This window comes from Nyctereutes procyonoides, unplaced genomic scaffold, assembly GCF_905146905.1.
Source record: "Nyctereutes procyonoides isolate TBG_1078 unplaced genomic scaffold, NYPRO_anot_genome, whole genome shotgun sequence".
Taxonomy (NCBI): domain Eukaryota; kingdom Metazoa; phylum Chordata; class Mammalia; order Carnivora; family Canidae; genus Nyctereutes; species Nyctereutes procyonoides.
The window spans coordinates 57,587,443-57,609,838 of NW_026575146.1; the positions used below are offsets into that span (position 1 = coordinate 57,587,443).

The 22,396-nt window shown below is 40.2% G+C and overlaps 1 protein-coding gene across 3 annotated transcripts in view; it reads right to left on the minus strand.

Moving 5' to 3' along the window:
- Positions 1 to 1,377: 1,377 nt before the first annotated feature.
- The window catches only part of LOC129500169 (uncharacterized), a 136,051-nt gene continuing 115,032 nt past the window's right edge, over positions 1,378 to 22,396 (minus strand). For 2 of the 3 annotated variants that reach the window (XM_055310310.1, XM_055310311.1), the window contains exons 3-4: positions 8,445 to 8,660; positions 1,378 to 3,872 (exon numbers count right to left, since the gene is read on the minus strand). In XM_055310310.1, coding sequence (XP_055166285.1) covers positions 3,810 to 3,872; positions 8,445 to 8,660 — 279 coding nt within the window. In that variant the 3' untranslated portion in view covers positions 1,378 to 3,809. Of the gene's footprint in view, positions 3,873 to 8,444; positions 8,661 to 13,353; positions 13,824 to 22,396 lie in introns of those variants that run through there. The other variant, XM_055310312.1, reaches the window with a different exon arrangement.

Sequence of the window (22,396 nt, forward strand, 5' to 3'; positions counted from 1 at the left end):
TAGAGTTTCAGTGGAAGAAACCACATTGTAAAAAGATGAAGGGGGTGAATATTGCAGCAGGTTTATCTCTAGTCCAGAGAGTAAACAGTAAAAGGAGAGAAATTGGTTGATAGCAGAGAAATCATTCAATCAGATAAAGGTTTCTTTCAAGGTAAGGGAGATCAAATTATCACAGAAGGCAGAAGAGAAAGAAAAATGTTTTATATGTGGCTTGCTTTAGACTTGGTTTCTAATACTATTGTATTTGAATAGTCTACCTGGAACTACTAAGGATTTTCTTGACTCTCCTGGGTCTTGATGTTTAGATGCCTCTGTGCCCCAGGGAGCAAGAGTCTGAGATTTTTGAAGCATTTTTATAACATTATATCTTTATATAACCTGAATCTAAGTACTTCCTGTCTTCTTGGAGAAGTCTCCTTCACAGATTAAGACAAGTGTGAGTACTTCCTGGCCTCAAGCTAAGTGAAATAGGGCCAGTGGGGCAGGCAAAAGTATGATGCTGAGTGGAAATTTGCATAGGAATTGTAAAAATTTTCTCTCAAAATCTGTGTGACTTTATTCATAATCACCTACTGATAGCCAGAGCTAAATGATACTGGAAGACCCATAAAGGACTATGCTCATGGTTTGTCAATAGTAGTTAAAAGGATTATTAGCTGTTGAGGGGTCTCATTGCTAGAATTGATGACAGGGAGGCAACTTAGAGCTACTACTGAGAGCCGTCATCTCTGAGGGCAACTGCTGCTGCTGAGAGTTCCTGCTATCCTAAACTCCAGGGTAGAATGTTCAGGGGGAACCAACTTTAGCTCCTGACAATCATCACTGACAGGAGCAAACTCAGTTGGGCTTTTCTTAAAGACACTACTACCTTGACTGGCAAGGTCAATAAATCCTGCTCTGAGTTTCTGAGAGGAAACCCTCCAGGGAGCTAAATTTAGCTTAAAAAACAAGGCGCATTCTTTGGCCAGTGACCCAGTCTGCCCTCCTAGCAAACACTGATCTTAACGTTGATGGGAAGAATGGGTTGACACTCAATAGAGGTCAAGTGAAGAACAGATAGTATGGTAAAAAGAGCATGAGCCTTGGAGCCTATTTGAGACAGGTTTAGGTTTGTATGCATATTTGCTAGTTTCAGTTTCCTTGTAGATAACATTAAAAAAAAAAACTCCTATCATGGTGTTAGAGGGAGGGCTGAATGAGATAAGACATGTAATAGAGCCTGGTATGTTGCAGGTACTCAAAATGTTATTGCCAATAGTGTTCTTTCCTATCTGGACCCATGTGAAATGAAGGCCATGGGACTCCAAGGCATCCAGCCAGTTACTGAATCCTTGAATTATATCCTGCTTTTTACATGGAAATAATGTAGGAGGCTCTAGTTTGAGAAAACTATTAAATAAAGGACTAGAGGCAGATCCCATGACTCTGAGAGCCTTCACATTGTTACATGCATATGGACTCGTGACTGATCCTAGAAACATCATGTGTCCAAGGACCAACATACCCATTCCATGTGTTTCTAATGTTGACTCTAGACCTCATTATCATTAAACTGTTCAAAGGATCCTAGTCACAAAAGATGTTGTTTCTGGAAAAAGTTTTCAATATGTTTGCGTCTCCTTATGTATAAAAGATGGAAGCCACATTTCTCTTTCAAAAACTCACTGCTTGATTAATTTCTCCTTGCCCAGCTTTAGGCTTAATAGCTGGATGATTTGGGTCTCACTTTGCAATTCAAAATCTTAGCTTTCCAAAGATGCTTCTTGATTTGATGTTCCAGGTGGCTGAGAAGAAATGGACATTAAGTGATTGCTTATGGCTTTGAAAGGTCATGATCTGCTTCATGCAGGCTAGAGAATGTCAATCTGCACCTGAACTTTAAGCCTCATACTTTTCTGATTATGGATATAAATCATGTGACATTGGCAAGTAGCTCATTCTCATGCATATCCAATGCTCAATTAAGGCAGGACTCAGAGCTGATGGGCACTTCTGTGACTGGCATTTCAGGGTTATATTTATTTCCTTTCTCCCTTAACTCCTACATCAAAGGAATTTGAGTAGTTTGGCTGGTAGGCAAAAGGGAAAGCAATTCTTCACTTTGCATGTAATCATTTACACATTTAGAGCTCTCACAATGTGTTATTCTTTCACAACTCAAATTTTGCACATAATCCATTTACTTAGGATAAAATAGCCGACACACTTTAAGAAAATATTGCAAGAATTATGGATGTGAGCATTTAAAACTTTGTCATACGCTAAAAATCCATAAAGTTCAGAGATACACTGCTATTTTTGGTGTAGCATCAAATCATTGATCTGATAAGGAACAGTTTTGAACATTATGAAATATTATTTGCATCTAGAAATTGGTACAGGTAAAATAATTTAAAATGTTGCCCACATATATTGCATCTTTAATACACTCAAAGTCCGTGAAGTAGATTCACATGTTTGTTTAACAAATGTTTATTAAGAGTGTGTTTTGTGTGAAACCTTGAACTAGCATTTTAAAGATTTTTATTTATTTACTTTAGAGAGAGAGAGAAAGTGTGAGCTAGGGGAGGGGCAGAGAGAGAGAAAGAATGAGAGTCTCAAGCACACTGTGTGCTGAGCATGGAGCCAGACCTGGAGCTTGATCCCAGGACCCTGAGATCATGATCTGAGCTGAAACCAAGAGTCGGATGCTTAACTGAGCCACAACTTGTGTGAAACCTTTGAACTAGCATTTTAAAAGGTATCATTATAGGTGGATGTACAGACAAATTTTATACACACATAATTAAGACAAGTACAGAATATTATACGTTTTTTAAAGGAAACAGTGTGCAGGAATGGTGAATTTTGTGAGGTGATCTACTTTACATAGAACAGTCAAGGAAAGATGCCATAGGATTTAACTAAAGTAACATTTAAGCTGAAACCTAAAATGAGAAGCCACCTATTTGGTGTGTAGCAGTAAAGGTGTGTTAGGCAGAGGAAAAGCAAGTACAGAATCCCTGAAAGGGAGTTTGGCATGTTGTAGAAATTCAACATAGTGTGACTGGAGAAGCATGAACAAAGAGAAGACTAGAATGATATCAAGTGGGTTTTCTGATTATCCCTAGTTAAGATGTGAAGAAGGTGGGACTCAGGGAGCAACTGTTCAGGCATACAGAAGCAATAAATATCCAATCTGGGCATAACATCTTGGCCTTCCAATTGTAAATCCCAAGCATGTTCTGCTATTCTAAGAACAGGGAGATGAGGGAAAAGATGGACAAAGGATGCAAAGGATGCAAAAGGATGGTGCCTGGCCCCTTGAAAATTTGTAGTTAACGGCAGACATGGATTTACCATATGCTGTCTTATTGATTCATTCATCTATGAGTCCTGACAAAGTTCTAGCACGGTAAAAATGAGGGAAAAAAATTATGGCAAACCACAGTAGAAATCCGCATTCTTTAAAAAGCTTAAAAGTCAATTATGAGGAAGGCAAAAGTGGAACTTAATATTGTAATTGCAATGCTAGTTCATCTTTCTCAACTTCATCGACTGCTGGAAGCTTTTGGGGACCTGGTTAGTTAGTTAGTTAGTAGGTGCCACACCTAGTTGGACCTCAACACAGGGCTTGAACTTAAAACCCTGAGATCAAGACCTGAGCTGAAATCAAGAGTGGGATGCTTAACCAACTGAGCCACTTAGGCACCCCTGTTGGGGGACCTTTCATCATTTAGTTGGTAAAAACACGAGCAAGTTGTTATATCTAGGAGTTCAGGCTTCTGTGTTCCATGGTCTTTTGTCTTGATTTTGAAGGAAAATCATTTTCATTCTAAGATGTAGCAGATGCCTCTGGAATTAGATATTGTCCTAACTGGAGAAGATGGCCCCTGTAGGAGAAAAGTAGAGTGGTGTTATCCTCTAACTTGCTTAAACATCAGAGCTACTAAGAATCTTGACTGGAGTCAAATGGGTTGGGATACTGGCATTTTCAAGCTCACTAACACTTGAAAGAAGTAGTAATTATAAGGGTTGTCCAGTTGGCAGGTTCAACATAACCAACCACTAACTCAGGGCACAATGTGCAACCCTAAAGGCCTCTCTTATGGCCTTAAAGAGACCGTCCCGTACTGTTAGCAGAGGATAAATTGGGCTAAAAATCAGGCCAGGAACCTAATTGGGAGTCAAATTGCTGAGAGGACTTGATACACAACCTCATCAAATCACATATACTGAAACAGAGAATTGATAGGGAAAGAATGTGCCGGGGACATCTAGATGGAAGAATTTGAAAGCCCCACATTATCAAAATCCCTTTTGAACTCTCCATGCCTTCAGAAGTGGTCCATTATTTCTTGCCTAGAAACTATTACAAATATTTCCCTGAGGCAGAAGCCTTATAAAATGATAACATTCCTTCCTCAAGATTTGTCTCCACCTCTCTTAGGACATCCAGGGCAACTAGGAGAGGAGGATCCACTCACAAAGTTTCCCAACTGGTAAGATACTGTTGCAAAAATTGAAATGAAATACACAAGAGTTTTAGTTTTATATTGCCGTTGTAATAAGTTACCATAAATTTGCAAAATGAAGCTATACAAATTCATTATCTGACATTTCTGTAGGTCAGAGGTCTGGCACCATCTCACAAGGCCCAAATCAAGGTGTTCTCAGGGCTGCATTCCTTTTGGAAAGTTCTGAGAGAGCATCCATTTCTTTGCTTTTTCTAGTTCTAGAGACTACCTGCACTCTTTGGTTCGTGGTCAGGTGTTCCACCTTTAAGGCCAGCAAGGGCAGGTTCAGTTCTTTTCGCATCACATCATTGTCATCTTCTCTTGGGCCTCCCTCTTCTATCTATTAGGACTCTTCTTATATTGACCCAGCTCAGATAATCCAATATACTCTCGCTATTTTAAAGTGAGCTGACCAGCAACCTTAATTCCATCTGCAATCTTAATTCCTCTCTACCACGTAATGTAGCAAATTCCCAGGTCTCAGGAATTAGGATTAGGCATTTTGGAGAGGTTGTTCTTATGCCTGCCATAAAATATAACGATGCTAAAACTAGGGTGGGATATATGGCAAATGCTCAGCGAACATTTGCTATTATTCCCTGCTTCTAATTCTTGGGCTCCTGCTTCTAGGTGGAAAAAAAACACAACCATCTGAATCAGAGGCATCTCAAACCCAATGCTCTCCCCTGTTCTCAGTAAAATTCTTCTCTTCTTCTATCTCTAATGTCCCTAAACTACCATTTCCTTCCCTTTCCCCAGTCTCTCTGTCATCCCCATCAGCAGATGATTTTGTTGCCTATTTTGAACAAAAAACTGAAGCCATTTGGAGTTGAATGACATTAACCTCTGGTGTTCCCACCCATTTATTTACCTACTCCTGCTCCCATTCTTGGGTCTTTTGCCACTGTTGTGAGAGACTGGAGCTCCTTCCTCTTACTCATGGTCAACTCCACCCATATTCTTGGTGCCTCCGTTAACTTGAGGACATGGCTCCCATCCTCTCTTCTCTCTACTTTTTCCTTGCATGTTTCTGTGGACCATTACACCCTCTGTGAGCTGCTGTCTGTAATCTCTTGCTTTCCACAACAAGCTTCTGTGGCACCGTTCTCTCCCGGCTCTACTGTTACCTCTCTTATCACTTCTTGATCTTCAAAGTCTCCCCTTCCTCCACTTGCCTCTTAATTTGTGGAATATCCCAGATCCCATCCTCAATTCCTGCTGCTCTCATTTCATTGTGAGGAGATACACTGTAATCTCCATCCAATGCATGGTGCTCACTGTTTTCATCTTCCAAGCCTGAGCACTTTCAGGAAGCCTTCCTGTGACTCTTGCCCATGCCTTTCCTCTGAGTTCCCTTAGTTCTCAGAAAACTATATCTAAGAATTAACATCATAATATGTTGAAATTATATCTTAGCTGGTCTGTCTTCTCTATGAACCTGTGTGCTACATGTGGATAAAGATTTTAGTGATCTTTCTTTCTCTAGTGCCAACTACAGAGGCTGATGCACAATTAACTTTTTAAAATTTTTTTTATTTTTATTTATTTATTTATTTATGATAGTGAGAGAGAGAGAGAGAGACAGAGAGAGAGACAGAGACAGAGACACAGGCAGAGGGAGAAGCAGGCTCCATGCACCGGGAGCCCGATGTGGGACTCGATCCCGGGTCTCCAGGACCGCGCCCTGGGCCAAAGGCAGGTGCCAAACCGCTGCGCCACCCAGGGATCCCCCCACAATTAACTCTTGATGTAAGTTTGTTAGTGTATCTATTTGAATAGAAAACAGAAAAATAATGCCAAATTTATAAAATTCTGCACTTAACTCTATCATGTGGATACTCTTCTATAAAGCGAAATAACTTATTTCCTAACCAAAAGTTGTTAGTCTCATTTGACTTTGCATATATATACCAAAAAAGAAAAACTTTTTTTGCTAGGCTGGTTAATATATAGCCATAAACAATATGGTATAAAGTAACTTTTCAAATATCAGCTTCCAATTTCTATATTCAGAATGTTTTCATTGCTCAACACATTTTTGGAGCTGCATTTATGGAAATGTGCTTAGATTTTTGCAGTGCTCCTGCGGCTCTGAATGTCCATAATATGGCTTTTTTTGTGATGGATGGGTGATTAAATGCTCTCAAAGTCCCCAACTGATATCAGATTCACGCAATACTTACTGCAGCCTCGACCTAATAGGTCATTTTAATGACAACGAAATTTGGCAACTTAGTTCTTAAATTTTCTATTTATGTCAGGAAACCAAGGAGGAGTAGATACCTTTCTTTTTCTCTGACCTTTCTCCTACCTGCGCTGTAAAATTGTCAAAGTCCCCTGGAATAGCTGCTCTGTTGTCCTTGTAAGGGATGCATGCTTTATTGATGGATGAAATGATATATCTGCATGCCAGATATAATTTTGCAAAGTCCTTCGGCTTGACGGAGGTTGCACAAACAAGAGAAAATGCTTGGAATAAATGCTTGGAAAAAGCTGCAAGTGCAGCTTTTTTAGTTGCTTCTCAAATCTAGGAAAACCCACGTTAAGAAATAGTGTTCGGTACAGTTTGTGATTCAACCTAACCATGTACCGGGCCTTCCTTTTCTATATCAAGCATATTGAATAATCCATCTCCAGAGATCTGCGTGGCTTCAGATAATGGAAACATATTTAGGTCACCTGAAGAATAACTCACATGTTGTTTTTTAACCTAGCATTACAGGATAGGAGTTGTCTCAGCTTGCTTTGTCTGTACAGGAAGCACTCGATAAATATCTGGTGAAATAAATCCAGGTCAGACGATGTCCCCAATGCTGGGATACAAAGATAAATAAGACACATTTCTACCCTGGAGGAGCTGACAATGTGGCAGGAAAGAAAATCAGAGAAGCTAACAAAAGGGGATAATAAAATACGGTAGTAGCAAAATGTTATGGGAATCTAGTAAAGAGTAAGATTAATTGTTAGGTGAAACCCGGGGAGGAATCACAGAAAAGGTGATATCCTTCAAGACCCAGTAGGCAGAGAAGCTAGAGGAGACAGGAGACAGGAGAGGGTGGTTAGGAAGCACGTATGGGGTCTCAATGAGTGAGCACACGGAGTGTCTTCGTGGAACTTGATGTAGGTTAGTTTGGTTGAAGCATGAAGATGCTAAAGGAGGGCAATAAATCAGGTCTAGAAAAGCAGACTGAGTTTGGGTTGTTAAAGGCATCATAAATCATACAAAGGAGTTTGAATTTCATTTTCCCCATCGAAAACTCCATGTTGCCTGGAAGACTGGGTTTCCCAAAGGCTATTCCTGGGCATGCAAGTTCTAAAGGATGTTCGGGGTGGGGGATTTATACCAAAATACCTATTTAGCTTTTAGTTAAAGGTGGAAAGGTAATCATGTGGAGCCCAGTTGTGAGAAGTGGCATTGGTAGGGAATTTCCTGAAACATGTACAGTCCACCCATCTCTTAGATAAATGAAGTAAAAACTAAATTAAACTGCATACTTAGGCCAAATAGTTCTGCTGCCCCCCTTGATGGATATTACTATCGTGTTTTTCAATAAGATGAGTTTGGCCTGCGCCGAGAATTGTAAAAGGAAATGATTTGATGAGACATTTATGTGCGCTTCTTCTGAACAGAGGGTTTGTCTTTATCTTGAAGGCACTGGGAGTGTTGTAATGGATTATGTGTCCTTTGTCATGAATACTAGTTAAACCTAGAGCCAACTTTGCGGCTCACCTCCGTAGGAGGGTCCTTAGGGTATGTGTTCCTGGGTAATAACCGGACTCAGAATTTTGTGTGACTTTCTACATTTGTATTCCCTTTGCTTAATTTACTTATTTGATCCTATTGCAAGTTTTTGTAACCTCTCTGTGATCCTTCTTGGAAAGAAGAGCTGGGATTAGGAGAGATATCAAATGTACATCACTCACCAGTGTCCGGCATACAACACCTACCAAACAAGGCCTTGCTTTTGTTGCTGTGGTTTTTATCAGTTCCACCTCCTCCATTGTACAGTTCTCAGGGTTGACAGAAATGGAAAGAGAGCGTATACTAATGGATGGAAATGATTTCCAAGATCTTTTTGCCATGGTCTTAAGTCGCATTAAGCACACAGAGCAGTGGACAAGCCTGAGTTGAACAATTAGCGATCCCAGGTCTCCAATCTTGTGCTGTGAAAGGGACAAATCAGTAAATCAAAGAGAAATGGTAAATGAAGCCTCTCCTCTAATTAGGGAGCTAAGTTATCACTGTGGGCCTCAGGATCCTTATCTGAAAAATGGGAAAACTAACAAAATTTATTTGATAGAGTCACAGTAAGGACTGACTATGTATATGTAAAGTGCTAAGAATAATGTCTGGCACATAAGCACTCAGTTAACATTAGCAGGGGTTTTAAGGATTCAGACGAGTGGGAAGTCCCTTCCAGCTCAAGTCAACCAGGAAGGCTTCCCAGAGGAGGTGGGATTTGAACTAGACTTGGCATGATGGAGGGAACTCAACTAGGCAGAGAGGAGCAAGGAGGTTAACCCTTTTGGGAACTCAGTTTTAAAAAAGGCAGAGAGAAGGGAGATAGCCAGTGAGGAGGAGACCTCAGGAGAGCAGAGATATTGGTGAAAGGTGCTATTAGGTGGAAGGCCTGCAAAAACTCCGGCTTTTTGTGCCCTCTTGTGTCCTCCTTGGGCACTAACGCACTGCTCCTCGGTGGGCCTTCCCTAACCACCCCCTGAAGGAAAACCTACGCTCTTCTCTGAAAGACACTCTGAGCTCTTCTGAATCTTTCCTCTACCTTGTAGCCAGTAGGAAATTACGTCAGGGTGTGGTAATTAGAGGGAATTACAGAAACTGTGGCCGGTTGCCGCCCCCCCCCCCCGCCCCCCTGCCGCCAACACACATACACTAAGTTCCTACACACAGACTCAGAAAACCATGATTCTATTTTGGGCTTTCGAGTGCTTAGGAAGAAAAAGTGCAGGAAATGGGAAATGAGAAGGAGGCAGCAGAATTCCCATCTGTGCCGACACTGAAAGGTTTTTTAGTACAGAACATGAGAGAAGCTTGGTGAGTCCCTGCAGGGGTGGCTGGACAGGCGCCCATGGGCAGCGCCCGAGAGGGCCGCGGTCATCTCAGAGACAAGAGTCACCAGGCTTCTTTTCTACATTTGTCTGATTAAAGAGAAGAAAATCTCTTTTTAAACATGTGCCCTCGTCTGCTATTTCTAGATTCCTTAAGATTTGGAGGGGGAAAAGATGAAAGATTAATTGAGATAATTTATCTTTAACCCAAGAAGAAGCCCAATGTTGAACTGCAGCAATGAGACGTGAACCAATGGAGTGTAGGGGAGGTGTGATGGACCTGTGCCCGCTGGTGACAGCAGCCATGAAAACAGAAGGATGAAGATGCAAAGCAAAGAGTGAAATCCCAATTATAGTTATCTGTTTATTTATACCCTGACACATTCCCAAATTATTTGAGCCTGCTGAAATTCAAGTTGAGAAGCCCAGCTCTCTGAATGAACACCTGCTAACACCATCGAGCATCACATTTCTTAAAGCAAATGCTAGACACTCTAGAGGGAGAGTTTTTCCACTTAAAAAAAATTTCCTTTCTGCCATGCCACACCATCCTGAGTGGGGAAAAAAAGAGCATTAATCAAGCTGGCAATTCACTTGAATCAAACCTACATTCCCCATCTGTCACTGTTCTAAACGCCACAGAGAGACATGTTTCACAAAGGGAACTTTTCTACATTAAAATTTTTATTGGGGCATAAGAGACAGATATATGCACAAGTCATAAATACGCAGCTGGGTGGATTTTCACAGTGTGAAAATGTCCATGCAGCCAGCATCCTGATCAAGAAACAGAACATTACTGGGATCCCAGAGGCTCCTATCATTTACCCTATACCTTCGAGGGTAACTCCTCCCATGATTTCTAACACCACAGATGACTTGGCCTGCTTTTGAGCTAACATAAATGGAGTCATCGACTCTCTTATAAATTCTTCCACTCAACATTATGTTTGTGAGATTAATTCACAACATTGATTCACTTATTCTCATTGTTGCATAGGATTTATTTATTTAAAATGCCGTGATTCACTTTTTTAAAATAAGATTTTATTTATTTATTCCTGAGAAACACAGAGAGAGAGAGGCTGAGATACCAGCAGAGGGAGAAGCAGGTTCTCTGTGGGGAGCCCGATGTGGAACTTGATCCCAGGTTCCCAGGACCACGACCTGAGCTGAAGGTAGATGCTCAACTGCTGAGCCACACAGGTGTCTCTTACTTACTTATTCTATGGTGAACAGGCCTTTCGGTTCTTTCCAGTTTGGGACCAATGCAATTAATGTTGCTGTGAACATTCTTGTACCTGTCTTGCAGTTGTTGGGATTATACTAGGAATGGAAGTACTGGATACATATTGAGTGTTTGCCATTCTTTGGAAACTATGGAAGAAGGCTAGACACTGGAATAAAATGAGTGAAAAACCCAGTCCTTATTTGCAAGGACCTCACAATCCAGTGAAGGACAGAGCTGAGCTGGCACATACTCTAGGATGTTTGTAGGGGGCATGTGCCAGAGCACCTGGGATGGAGGGGGAGGACAGGGCAGGTGGGAGTCAGGAAGCCTTCCCAAAGGCAATGACTCTCAAATTGACTTCTGAAGAATGAACAGATACAGAAGGAGGAGCAACGTGGAGAAGGCAAGAGAAGAGCACGTGGAAAAGCAGAGACAAGTGAGGAAGTAGGTCAAGTCCAGAGACCATGCATTACAGCAATAGAGAAGGTCGGAGTGTTTGGTGAAGGTGAAGGCCGACTAGACAAGTTGGGAACACACCAGGAAGGACCTTACTTTCCATCTATGGAATACATACATTATCCTGAATGTGATAGGAAGCCATAGAAGATTCTTGGGCCACAGAGGGGCAAGATCAGTTCATGCAGGTGGCTCTGTGGAGACAAGTCTGGGAGCTGAAAAGGGGAAGGGAATGTGGTATCTTAGCAGATGGAAGCTAGGTGATTCTTTGAAGTCTGGTTTTGGCTAATATCCAGTCCAAGAATCTGGATGGCTTCTAATGGAATATGGAGGATGTGCACAGGGATAAGGAGGGTGTGGGTGCCAAGTTTCAATGTGCAGAAACCACACACAGTAATTCATACAGAAAGCTTTTTGGGCCAGGAGGCCACCTGCTGACATCCAGACTGGTGCAGGCAAGGAGCCCTCTGCTCTGGAGTAGAGAAGCAGAGCATATGTGTGAGGAATTCACGCCAGAAAGCGAGTGTACTATAACGTGAGTCTGCAACAGTGGTGCCAAAATCTCATTGCTCTCCACTCCCTCTGGAGACCCAGACAGAATACGGAGTGGAGACCAAGAAGGTCTAATCCCACCTAGATTCCTGATAGACTCGTGAGAGGATTCTAGAAGAGTCTTCTAGCCTCCTCTGATTGAAATCATAAATTCAATAGTAATATTTTATGCATACTTAGCTAATACAGTGGCCTGGATGGAGCCCAGAAACTTGGTGTTAGGACTCTAAATGGATACTTCACATGGCAGAGAGGTATATAAAATGAAATATAATGGGAAGATCCTGATTATTAAATTTCCTTCTAGTATAAAATTGGTACTATATTAGAAAGTATGAGAAATTCATAAATGCAGAGAACATTTGCCCCCTATTCCACAGGCCAAAGAAAGGCATTATTGAGATTTTTCCTCCTCTCCCTCCCCCCTTCCTTCTTTCCTTTCATACACACATTTCTTTTTTTTTTATTTTTAAAGATTTTATTTATTTATTCATGAGAGACACAGAGAGAGAGAGAGGCAGAGACACAGGCAGAGGGAGAAGCAGGCTCCATGCAGGGAGCCTGATGCGGGACTTGATCCTGGGCCTCCAGGATCACACCCTGGGCCAAAGGCAGGTGCTAAACCGCTGAGCCACCCAGGCATCCCCACACATTTCTATACAGTTGTAATCATAAGGCAACCTTCATTTTGGCATAATTGGCATTATCTCATATTGCTTAAAATTTTTGTGACCACAATTTTCCCTTTATTAAAAAAATAAAATTTCAATGCAAAAATTATAGAAAATATTGTGCAGAAAAAAAACACCCCTAAGTTCCCACCACCCAGAGATAATCATTCTCAAATCTTAGTCTCTTCCTTGATTTTGTATGTTCTTATCTATAATAAAAAGATTGCTTTATATTACCTTTAATTTTGCAACTTTTAAAATACTACCTCTGTGTTAGGAACATCTTTCCTAACTGTATCGCATTGTATAGCACCAGGTTTTATTGGAATGATTCCTGTTTTGTGACACTTAAGTTGTTTCCAAATTTTTTTAAAGATTTTTATTTATTTATTAATGAAAGAGAGTGAGAGAGAGGGGCAGAGACACAGGCGGAGGGAGAAGCAGGCTCCATGCAGGGAGCCCGACACGGAACTCGATCCCGGGTCTCCAGGATCACGCCCTGGGCCAAGGGCAGGTGCTAAACCGCTGAGCCACCCAAGGATCCCCTCCAAATTTTCTTAATATAAACAATGCTGCAGTCCTTCAATTTTAAAAAATATATACTCTTTACATGGAATTGCTGAGCTGAAAAGAAAATCTATGTAAATTCTTAAGACTTTGACTACATATTACCAAATTTCTATCTAGGAAGTATATACCAATTTATACTCCCAACAGCAAAGTAGTGCCCATTTCTCTACAACTTCACCAATATTAGGTACCATCAGTTTTAAAAAAATAAAAAACAAAACTCATTAATCTAATGGAAGAAAATAGAATTTTATCATTTTCTTTATTACTAATGAAGTTTTAAATATTTAACTGTTTAAAGCATCATTTTTCTACCAGCATAGTTCTGTCATGTGAATATGCTATTATTTTATGTAAGCATCCTCTATGGAAAGGGGAAAAGTATAAGGAGTTCAGGCCAAAGAGCAAACATTACTACATGCATGTAGAACAATGTGACGAAATCTCACTGCCCTCCATCCCTTCTCAGTAGTCTGAGAACAGAAGTCCATAAAGGCAAAGTAGACTAAATTTCTGTTAATGTGTCTTTTTGTATTTAATATCAAATAAGACAGGAGTCATGTCTTGCCACATGCTCTAATGGACGCTATTCACTCCTCTCAACCATGCACACAGGATTCCAGAGGTCTGAGGCAGAGTGACACGTCCTCTGATGCTAACAGATCTACTGGAGGGGGCAGTAGTAGAAGTGTTGAGGAATCTTGAGGTCAGAGATGCTTGTACTAGCTCCTTTGCTTTTTCTTTGGGGATCATCTTCTGGCACCATTTAGCATGAGTCTCCTAGAGATTGAATAAAAAAATCTTTTTAAATTATCCTTGGTTGTGGATTAAACCTCTCCATGGCTTTTAGGAGTAGGGCGTAAATTTCACTAACACACACTTGAGTTCAGTGTATACGATAATGTGAACATGTGTGTGTTTATGTAGTTGGTGCTCAGAAATAAAAGGGTTTTGAACCTATTTGATCACCCCAAAGCTTTTTTTTTTTTTTTTTTTTTGACAAAACATAGTTTACTGCTATCCAAAGCATCTAGGGTTAAAACATTGTGTTTTCATGTGCTTCTCAGGTGATTCTGATGATCAGATTTGTTTTCTGGTCTCTTTTGCTGATGTTCCCATTCTAATGATGATTATTCCTTTGTATGTTATTTGTTTTCCCTACTGGCTCTTCAACTCTTCTTTGCTTCAGTGTTGTACTCTTCATATAATGAATCTACTAGATTTGCATATTGTGTGCAGGATTCAGTGTGCCACTCTAGTGCGAGGTTTCAAGACTTTTCTTAGTTCTTGACAAGTCATCCCCATTTCATGTAGAGCATTGCTCTGTTCCCATTTTTTCTTTCTGAAATCCCATTAGAGCTAAATTCAAACTTCTAATTTAATCCTCCATATCTCCAAACCTATCTTTTGATTTTATACCTGTTTATCTCTCTCTGCCACCCTCTGGGTAATTTCTTCAGAAATATCCCCTGTGTCGTCAATTCTCTTTCACTGTGCCAATCTACTCTCAGAGCTAGTTGTTGCTGAATATTATCCACAGTGTTTCATCTTGAGTTCTACTGAGTTGTCTTTGTTTTTTTAAGATTTTGTTTATTCATGAGAGACTTAGAGAGAGGCAGAGACATAGGCAGAGGGAGAAGCAGGCTCCCTGCGGAGAACCTGATGTGGGACTCGATCCCAGGACCCTGGAATCACGCCCTGAGACAAAGGCAGATGCTTAACCACTAAGCCACCCAGGCGCCCCTCTACTGGGTTGTCTTAACTGCCAATTCTTTTTTCTGTTTTTTTTTTATGAGGGCTTTTAATTTCTCCCTTTATCACTTTCATAATTGTAAATATGCTTAAATTTATAGCTAGCACCACAAGAACCTGAGATAATCTAACGGTCTAAAGCTATTTTTCCCACATGTATCTGTTGACTCTCCCATTTTGTGGCCACTTCCTTGATTTGTCCTTTGTGAGCATTTTTTCAGTTAGGATATAGCTTCTCTTGTGTACTTTAGGATGTGGTAGTAATCATTCAGAGGAGTCTTACATTTGATTCTTTGATGAAGACCAGGAGTTTCACTGTCAGAAATATTTATGGTATCTGTATTAATATCTGCATTTGGGGTTCCTCTGCTAAAATTTGTATGCTACACCTATGCATGACACAGATTTTTTAAATTGCCATTTATTGTGAGAAATTTTCCCCACCCAGATACCTGAGGAGTGAGAATTTTGCCAGTAGCTTTAGTAAGTGAACATGTTTTATAGTACCCCAACAGAGTGGGAGCAGGTCTTCCTTGGTCCTCACTTTATGTGTGGATTTCAGTTCTGACTCCTTACCTCTCCTTACCCAAAGGCCATGTGTCAAAAACCCCAACCCCTGGCTGTTAGGTTCTGTGGTCATGTCTGATATCCTCTGTTCTGGACTCCACTCCTGTATTTGCCACATTGGTTATGAGGTTCTTTATTTTTGGCATGTAAAGGTTTTGTCTCTCCATTTCTCAGTCTCTGTCTCCTTTTCTTCTTTGCCTAAATGTAAAATAGTTTTATGATATCTTATCCAGCATTTTCATGTGTCTGTAGCACATAGAAGGATGTCAGTATTAAGTAGATGGAATTAGAAAGCGTTATTAGTCAGGTTTGGAGACCACCAATGGGTGCAGCCGAGGGTACATGACTCTGAAACTGGAAACAGAGTTTGAATTGTGGCTTCACCCCTTTCTGCATAAGGTAGGTTTAGTCACCTAACCCCTAAGCTTTAGTTTTCTCAGCAGGAAAATATGGATAATATACCTAGGGTCTTCCTTTAGGTATTCTTCTTATTTGCTTTAAATTCCCTCCTGTTGAAATTGATGCCATTTTCTCCATCTTCCATTCTTATAGAAGCTGGGGGAATACTGCAAGTTTCTCATTCAATATTTTCCTCTAAAAATCAGATAATGGATACAGTGGTTGACTGAATGATCTTGCTAATTTCCTTTCACCAATGTATTTCCACATGCCAATGGACTGAGAAAACTCTGCCTAAACAAACAAACAAACAAACAAACAAACAAAATCACAGCCATGGAGCACCTGGGTGGCTCAGTCTGTTAAGAGTCTGCCTTCAACCTGTTAAGAGTCTGCCTTCAACTCGGGTCATGATTCTGGGGCCCTAGGATCAAGCCCTGCATTAGGCTCCCTGTTCAGTGGGGAGTCTGCTTCTCCCTCTCCCTCTGCCTCTGCCCCCCCCCCCCCCCCCGCTTATGCACTCTTGCTCGGATGTTCATTGGAAAGAAATGAATTCCATTTCCTAAGAAGTTTGCAAGGGGGCAAGAGAGGAGTGGACTTACATCTTTGGAGTCTCATTCCTCTCCCTTCTTAGGAAGGGAGTGCTCTCTTTCCCTGGAGTGCAAATGAGTGAAACCGTATATTGGTTTAGAGGTTCTGCTTGGGTAAAGGTTTAAGAGCCAATAAATCTGTCAGAGTAGATCTCAGGCTGAGCCAAGGTGAATAGCCTCACAGCAATTTTTCCAGAGCCTCAGGATACCAGGCAGCAGAAGCAGAGAGCTCATCAGATGCCTGCTAACCCCCTGCCCGGGAGCTGAGATATCACCCCACAGGAATATGAGGAACTTTTCCCAAAAAGTTGTGTTTACTGTGTGGTAAAATCCCTTGTCAAACAGCAGAGCACTCAGATTTAAAAAGCAATTACAGAAAAAAGAAAGAGGCACATAAAAATCACAGGTCCTCTCAGTGAATTATCTGGTGGCTTGTAGATTCTAGGTGAACATTACTATTCATTGTGGAAGGTATTTTGGTGGTATCACTTGAGATGTTTAATATATATGTCCTGTTTCAGCTCTCCACTTACAGAAATGTATGCTAAAGATAAACACAGAATCACTGGGTTGTCCATGGTGGCTTAATTTTTCTTTATGTTTTGCACTTTATTTTTAATAACAAAAAATCCAGAAGATATTAAAAATCTTATAAGGATACATTATACAGCTGAATGTTCTATACATACTCTGTATACTCATTTGGAAAGGTGTCTAAGAGCATGACCTTCAGAGCCTGAGCTCCAATAATCTGTATTTAGCTGTGTGACAGTGGACAAATCCCATCCTTATGGCTCAGTATGTTGATATATACAACCAGGATAATAGTAATATTTGAGCCATACAGTTATTGTGAACATCAAAATGAGTTAATGTATAAAGGGCTTATAACAATGTTGGGCTCACTGTCAGGTACAAAACTATTATTATGTTAGGTAATTATTGTTAGTAACTAAAAAGGGCAAGCTAAGGCTAACTGCTTGGGTCTGGGCAATATACTTGTGGGGTTTGAGGTGAGAGTGAGCTTTCAGTTTTCATTTTATACCATTTGGATGGGCTACTGTGTACACAATAATCTCATCTCAAAAGTATACTAAGAAGACAGTTGTTCTGAAAGTTTGGCTTTTAATGGGGACTTTAAACAATCACACTTACTGATGGCCATATATTTAATGCATTAGGAACTGATTCCTGTGAGCAGTCCCTTACATTTAATCCCCGACATTTGTAGTGCATTTTACACTCGGCAAAATGTTTTTATATTCATGAGTTCATTTAATCCAAATAACTGGATTATTTATGAATTCACTTAATCCCTGTGAAGTGAATTTTCATATGTATTATTCCAAATAGATGAGTGGGAGAGAGTAAGAGTGGATTGTTTTTTTAATTTTCCTCTGCTCATGGCAAAGCTGGGCAGGCAACAAAATTGAAGCTTAGGGTGTTAAGGGCTTACTTATGATCAGATAGCTCCTGGGTAACAGAAATAGATGAAAAGCCAGGTTTCCCCAGGCAAAGCTCTTTCCAGCAAACCATAATTACCCTGTGGATTTACAATCCCATTCTCTGCATGAACACTATTAAGTATCTGGTTTGGCAGAAGGTGGGTTTCTAGTGGGTCAACAGGAAATAACAGCCAAAAAGAAAGTTCTCAAAGTTTATAAACAAAGCTTGTAACTACCTCAGGATAAAGATGACCAGTGACAACATATAGTTGGCTTCTGGGCATAGAACCCTCAAGTGGGATAATGCTGGTAAGGTAAGACTCTAGAATAAGAAACTAAACTGCTCAAAGTGATGGAACCAACAGTATAATTAAAAATAGTAGCTATAGGATATAGTGGAGGTCATTAAGACAATGAATACATTTAAAGCAATAGGCCAAATAGCCTGCTATCTACGTCATCTGTGGCAAGTTGCTTTTCTCTCTGGTTTTCTCACTTCTAAAGTATCTCTAATCCATTTATCAGTCCATTCATTCAATAAATAGTGCTTTTTAGTGCTGGACACTGATTATACTAAGTTGGATGAGGTTTATAAGGTCATAGCCTTCAAGGAATTTACATTCTGGTGGGGCAATAAACAGACAATAAACAAAATATATCAGATAGTGATGTGTCATCCATAGAATTAAAATAGGCTGGTGGGAAAGATAATGACTGAATACCCTAGATGGGTGCCCAGGGAAGGATTCTCTGAGAAGGTGACATTTTAGATGAAAATAATAAGAAAGATGGAGCCATGTGTGAATGATAGAGAAGCTCATTCTAGGCAGAGGAAGAGCTAGTCGAAAGACTCTAGAAAGGGAATGAGGTTGGAGTTGTGAAAAACCAAGACTTGGCAGGCCAAAAGCCAGTAGATGTATTGTGCTGTAGTTACAGAGACTTTTAGAAGATTTTAAACTGACTTATGATCTGATTTGGGGTTCAAAAAAGTTTACTGTGGTTGCTATGTGCAAGGCTGGAAGCAGAAATACCAGTAAGAAGCCATTGTAGTCCATAAGAAATATGAGGTCTTTGTCTAAGGTGAGAGAGAAATGCATAGAATTGGATAGATTCAAGGTGTTTGCTGGAGTAGGATCCACAGTGTGTATATAAATGGCTTTTGTGAGTTGAAAGAGAAGAATCAAAGATCATTGTCAGATGTGTGACTTGAACAACTGGTGAGATTTTGGTGCCATTTTCCAAAATGGGAAGAAGGGAGAACCTAAGGGGTAGTGTGTGTGCAGGTAGCAGTAACTCAAAAGTTCTCTATTGGTCATGCTAAGCATATGAAAATGTTAAGCCAGCCACTAGAGTCAGGAGTTCTGGGAATACAACATAGTTAATGATAAATGTGTGAGAGTGATCAGCATAAAACTATGGGCTGGATGGAATCCCCTAAGAGACTTAGAAGAGTGAGTATAGGATCCCAACACAGTTTTACATCAGAGGTCAAGTTGAGAACTTGGACCAAAGGAGAATGGAAAGGGTGTGATAGGAGGTAGAAACAAAATAATGTGGTATCTAGGGAAACTTCAAGAAGCAGAAAACAATCCAGTGTTAGGCCAGGAAATGAAGAAATTTGATTCCACATATAGGAAATCTTGTTTAAGTAACCAGGTATATCTACACCTATATGTTATTACAGCCCTTAAGGGCTTGGGGAGGAGCCCTTAATGATAGGTTTGCCAAGGGGTCTAGAGAGTTCCATTGAAAGTCAATAGACAGGAATTCCAATATGTAGAAAATCTGAAGCACACTCCTCCGAAAAATAAACATGTAGTTTTAGCAGTCACTCCAGAAGGAGATTAATGTACTTCAAGATAAATGTAATAATCATTTTTTGTCATCTTTTAAATTTTTATTTATTTATGATAGAGAGAGAGAGAGAGGCAGAGACACAGGCAGAGGGAGAAGCAGGCTCCATGCACCGGGAGCCCGACGTGGGACTTGATCCCGGGTCTCCAGGATCGCGCCCTGGGCCAAAGGCAGGCGCCAAACCGCTGCACCACCCAGGGATCCCTAAATGTAATAATCTTAATGCAGTAATCACACATTATAAGGAAATAAGGATTACATGTAAGTTGGCACTAGTCCAGAAGGCAAGTTTATCCATAGCTATCATATAACTATTAAAAATTTTCACTCCATAATTGATGTTTGGGTTTGTGGCACAACTTGAACAGTGTGTGTGTGTGTGTGTGTGTGTGTGTGTGTGTGTGTGTATTATAGAACTGCCTTCATTTAGGAAAACTGTAAAGTTGATTAGGGGTAGAAAGAGTACTGTGAGGACATGAGTTAACACGAACCCAAACTTCTGTACATTGAAATACCTAAGGACTTAGTAATGGGGAAAGAAAAGGAAAAGACAACGCTAAGCAACGTGATAGGGAGGTGGAGTCCAACTTGCAGAAATAGCAGAAGGGGCTTTAGGAACCCCCATATCTATCGCTGAATTTCAGTATAATTCTACACAACTACTTCATGTGCCTAGAGAAAAACCTGTAGGCACGGACATTTAGAAACTTCATAATGAAAAAGTTAAATCTTTATCCAATTTACTGGACAGTGGGCAAGCTATGTCCAGCTACACCAAGCTTCCAATCTGCACTTACTAACCTAACTTTTAAAATCTTAAGAGAAAGTTGAGAACTACTTGACATTTGAAGAAAGCCTCTAACATAATTAGGGACATCAAAACGAGAAAGGCAGAAAGGAAACTCAAAAGAGAAGTTTAATAAAACTATATTTAATGATCTCAGAGAGGTAAGCTATTTATTGTCAAAACAAGATCAGGATACTATTAAGAAAGAGGCAGAGATTAAATTTAGGATCAGAGAGGGTTCTTAGAAATTTATATGTGAGAGCTAAATTTATACAAATATAAAATTTGTGAAAGATTTGGAAAACAAGGAAATAACACCTTTTTGAAAAAATAGAGGAAACCAGGGTATGGAAGAGAAAAAGGTCAAGAGAAATATTGCAAGGACATTTTTGGACCTGAAGTACATGTACATCCATACTGAAAAAGCCTCCTGAACACCTAGTATAATGTATGAGAAAAGACACACCATGTTGTGTCCAACACTTTCCAACACTAGGAAGACAGTAAAAGTTCCAATAAGGGGGAAAAAACAGGTTACACTCAAATGACTAAGAGTAAGAATTTCTGTGACTGCTGTACCCAGCACTATCAAGATAGAATGCAAATGTTTTTTGATGTTTAAGATCTAAAAAAGTATTTGTCCACCCTGACCTTTTCTGAGAAACCTTCTCACGGATGGCTCCACCCAAAGCTAGAAGGTAAACCAAGAGAGAGGGAACGCCATCCAGAAAACCAAGAAAGCCACCCAGGAGGGAGAGAAGGAAATCCTCTGGACAAGTATAACTAGTGGGCATAAGGGTAGAAAGCACGCAATCCAGGTGAAACCAGATAACAAGGGACCTATAGCAGAAAGAGCTTCACAAAAAGTTTCTAACTAATGATCCACTAGGCTTGCTTACATAGAAAGTTCCATCAAGGGCTGTGATGCTTGAGGTTGGGGGAGTGGATGCAGAAGCCCAACTCTGCCATTTAGAATCTCACCATGCTAGTCAATTAATCTCCTTGTTTCACATTTCCCATCAATAAAATGGATCATAATGTACCTACCTCACTGAGTTTCTGTGAAAATTAAGTCAGTTACTATACTTAATGTGCTAGAAAACAGTGCCTTGAATATTATGCTATAGAAATCACTGGAAAGACAGCATGGATGGAGAAAACTAAATGCAATTTTTTTAAAAATGACCAAATTCTCAGCTCTAGGGAAAATACCTGAACAAGAATGGAAACATGGTAATAGGCTCCTCGGCTCAACAGTGACTTCCGTTGTCAGATAATACAAATATTGTCACAAACTGGAAAGATGGAGGAATGTAAACGGATATAAGAGACATAATTGTATCTACCATAATAAAATGTAAATAGAGGTAGCATTCTATTTTAGAATATGGAAATTAATTCCAGAACACCAATTACTGACAGGGGCCTCACAGAGAGAGGTCCATGGCACTATACACTAATAGTTTGCACTGCTAGGGAACAATGCAAGAGAAAAGCTACAGTCTCAGGATATTAGTCCCTTACTCTGGAAAGGGGCCTGCTGGGACAACTTAACAGAAGAGAACTTTTCCTTTTGAGCTCTACCACCTAGGACATGGGTTAAGATTGATTTGATACTACAGCCACTCTTTAAAAAAAAAATTGGTTGGAAATCCTATTCTCTTAATGTCATCATAAATATGATATTTAAAGGTATAGGCCTAGATATATAAATTAAGGGATAAATATCCCTGTTGTGCTCTGAAAGTAAATAGATAAAAAGCACTGTACCAAAGAATAGCCACAGAATGAGAGAGAAAGCACACAGGTTGTCAGCAGATGGATAAAGTTTAAGTGAAACCTAATTTTGTCTGAGCTCCATCTGATGTTTCAGAGCCAAGGCAAGCTCTGAGTGCCCTGATCACAGCCCTCAGGTATCCATGCTGGCTGGTGCTTTTCTACCTCAGTGACCATCCCTGG